Source organism: Apaloderma vittatum, unplaced genomic scaffold, assembly GCF_000703405.1.
Source record: "Apaloderma vittatum isolate BGI_N311 unplaced genomic scaffold, ASM70340v1 C12043380, whole genome shotgun sequence".
In the NCBI taxonomy this organism is placed as follows: Eukaryota; Metazoa; Chordata; class Aves; order Trogoniformes; family Trogonidae; genus Apaloderma; species Apaloderma vittatum.
Window position 1 is genome coordinate 1 of NW_009746891.1, and position 2110 is coordinate 2110.

The 2110-nt window shown below is 44.3% G+C and overlaps 1 protein-coding gene across 1 annotated transcript; it reads left to right on the forward strand.

Annotated features, from left to right (window-relative positions):
• Positions 1 to 655: 655 nt before the first annotated feature.
• On the forward strand, positions 656 to 1240 carry LOC104267647 (putative acyl-coenzyme A thioesterase 6; the record flags this gene model as incomplete). Its single annotated transcript, XM_009877491.1, has 1 exon — positions 656 to 1240. A coding segment is annotated over one exon (585 nt), but the record flags the coding sequence as incomplete, so codon positions are not given.
• Positions 1241 to 2110: the final 870 nt, after the last annotated feature.

Consider the following 2110-nt stretch of genomic DNA (forward strand, 5'->3'; position numbering starts at 1 on the left):
GAATTTCTTCCAGCACAAGCTCTTTGTTAAATAAATTCATGCTGGAAGCTAAAAGGTTTGTGATCATCAGAACAGTGAAGTGCCGGAATATCCTCCAAACAGGAGCAGTGGTGATAAAAATAGGCTTTTTTTAAAATGAAACCATTTGGTTTAAGAGAGGATGATACAAAATTGCTCAGTAGTCAGCAAAGAAATGGATGTGATGACTTGGGATGTTTCTTTCAGTTATACTTTCCAGGCTAGAAAAGGACAAGACTAAATACGACTTATCTAATCCTTCAAATGTCTTTTGTGAGGTTACTTCAGTTGCCTGAGACATATATAGCAATAGCTTGTGCTTGAATTTCCTGCTACCTGTTTTGGGAAAAAGAGAGAATATTTGCTTCAGAATATGCAGCAGGGACTAGGTGAGGTCCAAGTGATGGTAGTTCTCGTGCCTGTCTGTGTTATTTTGTGGAGTTTGACAGCTCTTGTTGTCTCTGAAAAATAAGAGACTAAGCAGAGGGAGAAGCCTGGGTCCAGGCTGTAGCTCTCCAACAGGTCACATCAGTAATTAACCTTTTTGGGTTGTAATAACTTAACTCCAAAGGCATTTAATGGCTAATCCCATTATAACGCATACTTCTTGTATTCCTCTCTTCCCCCTCCCCTGTCTTATCCGAAGGTGAAGGGACCAGGAGTTGGAGTGATTGGGACCGGGAAAGGGGCAGAATTAGCACTCTCCATGACCACCTTCCTGCCAGAGGTGGTGGCTGCTGTCTGTATCTCTGGCTGTAGCTCAAACACCGCTGCAGACCTCCATTACGGTGACATGACTCTGCCCGGGCTGCGCTTTGATATGAATAAGGTCAGTGTTTCTGACGCTGGTGTGTTTGACATTTTTGAAGCTCTGGATGACCCAACGAATCCTGCTAATTCTCCCTGCACGATCCCCATTGAAAAAGCAGAAGGTCACTTTCTCTTAGTGGTAGGGGAGGACGATCGGATGTGGAAGAGCTCCTTATATGCTGAGTTGGCAATCAGCCGTCTGCGCCAGCACGGGAAGGAAAACTTTGAACTCTTGAGTTATCCAGGAGCAGGTCACCGAATCGATCCTCCTTCTACTCCGTTTTGTCAGGTAGCTATGGATCGTGTCCTGGGGGTGCCTGTGCTGGGGGGTGGAGAGAGCAAAGCACATGCCCATGCACAGGAACACTCCTGGGGAAAGATTCAGGAGTTTCTGCACTTGCATTTGGGATGAACACTTAAGCACCTGCAAGCTGTTGCAGAACTGCAGAGGACTGAGCTTGAGCCACCCAAATGACTGCTGAATTGGAGGGACTGACTGAGAAAAGCTGTGAGATCTGAAATAACCGAATGACTACTTAACTACACATATAAAACCCAAAATAAAGGGATTTAATTGGATTAGCCTAAGTTATTTTAACTAGGCACACAGAGGAGAAGTTGAACAATGATTAGCAGGCTGCATTGTAGTAGAAATTTGGCAGCCTGAACTGGCCATAACATGAAGAAACAAGTACCTGAGGAGAGTAGTAGGTACTTTCTTGCCTGCAGTATTTATGACTCGAAGAATTTAACAGCTAGCCTGCACCCTCAGCGATGACAGACTGGATCACACCTGAGGAATGATGGCAACCCGTGGAGGAAGAACTTAGAACCAGTCATCATTTTGATGTCAGGCTTTCGGTGTTAAGTTACCTTACCTCTCAGATTTACAGCCATATACGCTTTGGAAATGTCTTCTATTCACGTGAAGTTAGGGTTATTTATGTGAAATGGGGCTCATATATACTTTGGCCTTAGGTAGCAGGCTTTCTGGTCACACAGTCTGTTTCCTTCCAACAAAAACTGCCTGTCGGTGGGAAAATGATGAGTACTTTTCCTGTCATCTCGGATGAATGGCAGCACTAGCACTGTCGTTGTACTAGGGATGTAACCGACTGTTCCTCTGTCTTGCATTGGCCTTTGGCACTCTGGGTATTAAAATTCTGTTGGCTAGGTTAAAGCATGGTTAAATGCAGTTATGCTATGTGCAAGTCTGATTTCTCTCTTTGTTGCTTGCTTTAAACTAGTAACACCTGCCATTAAGTCAGGGATTAATTATTTG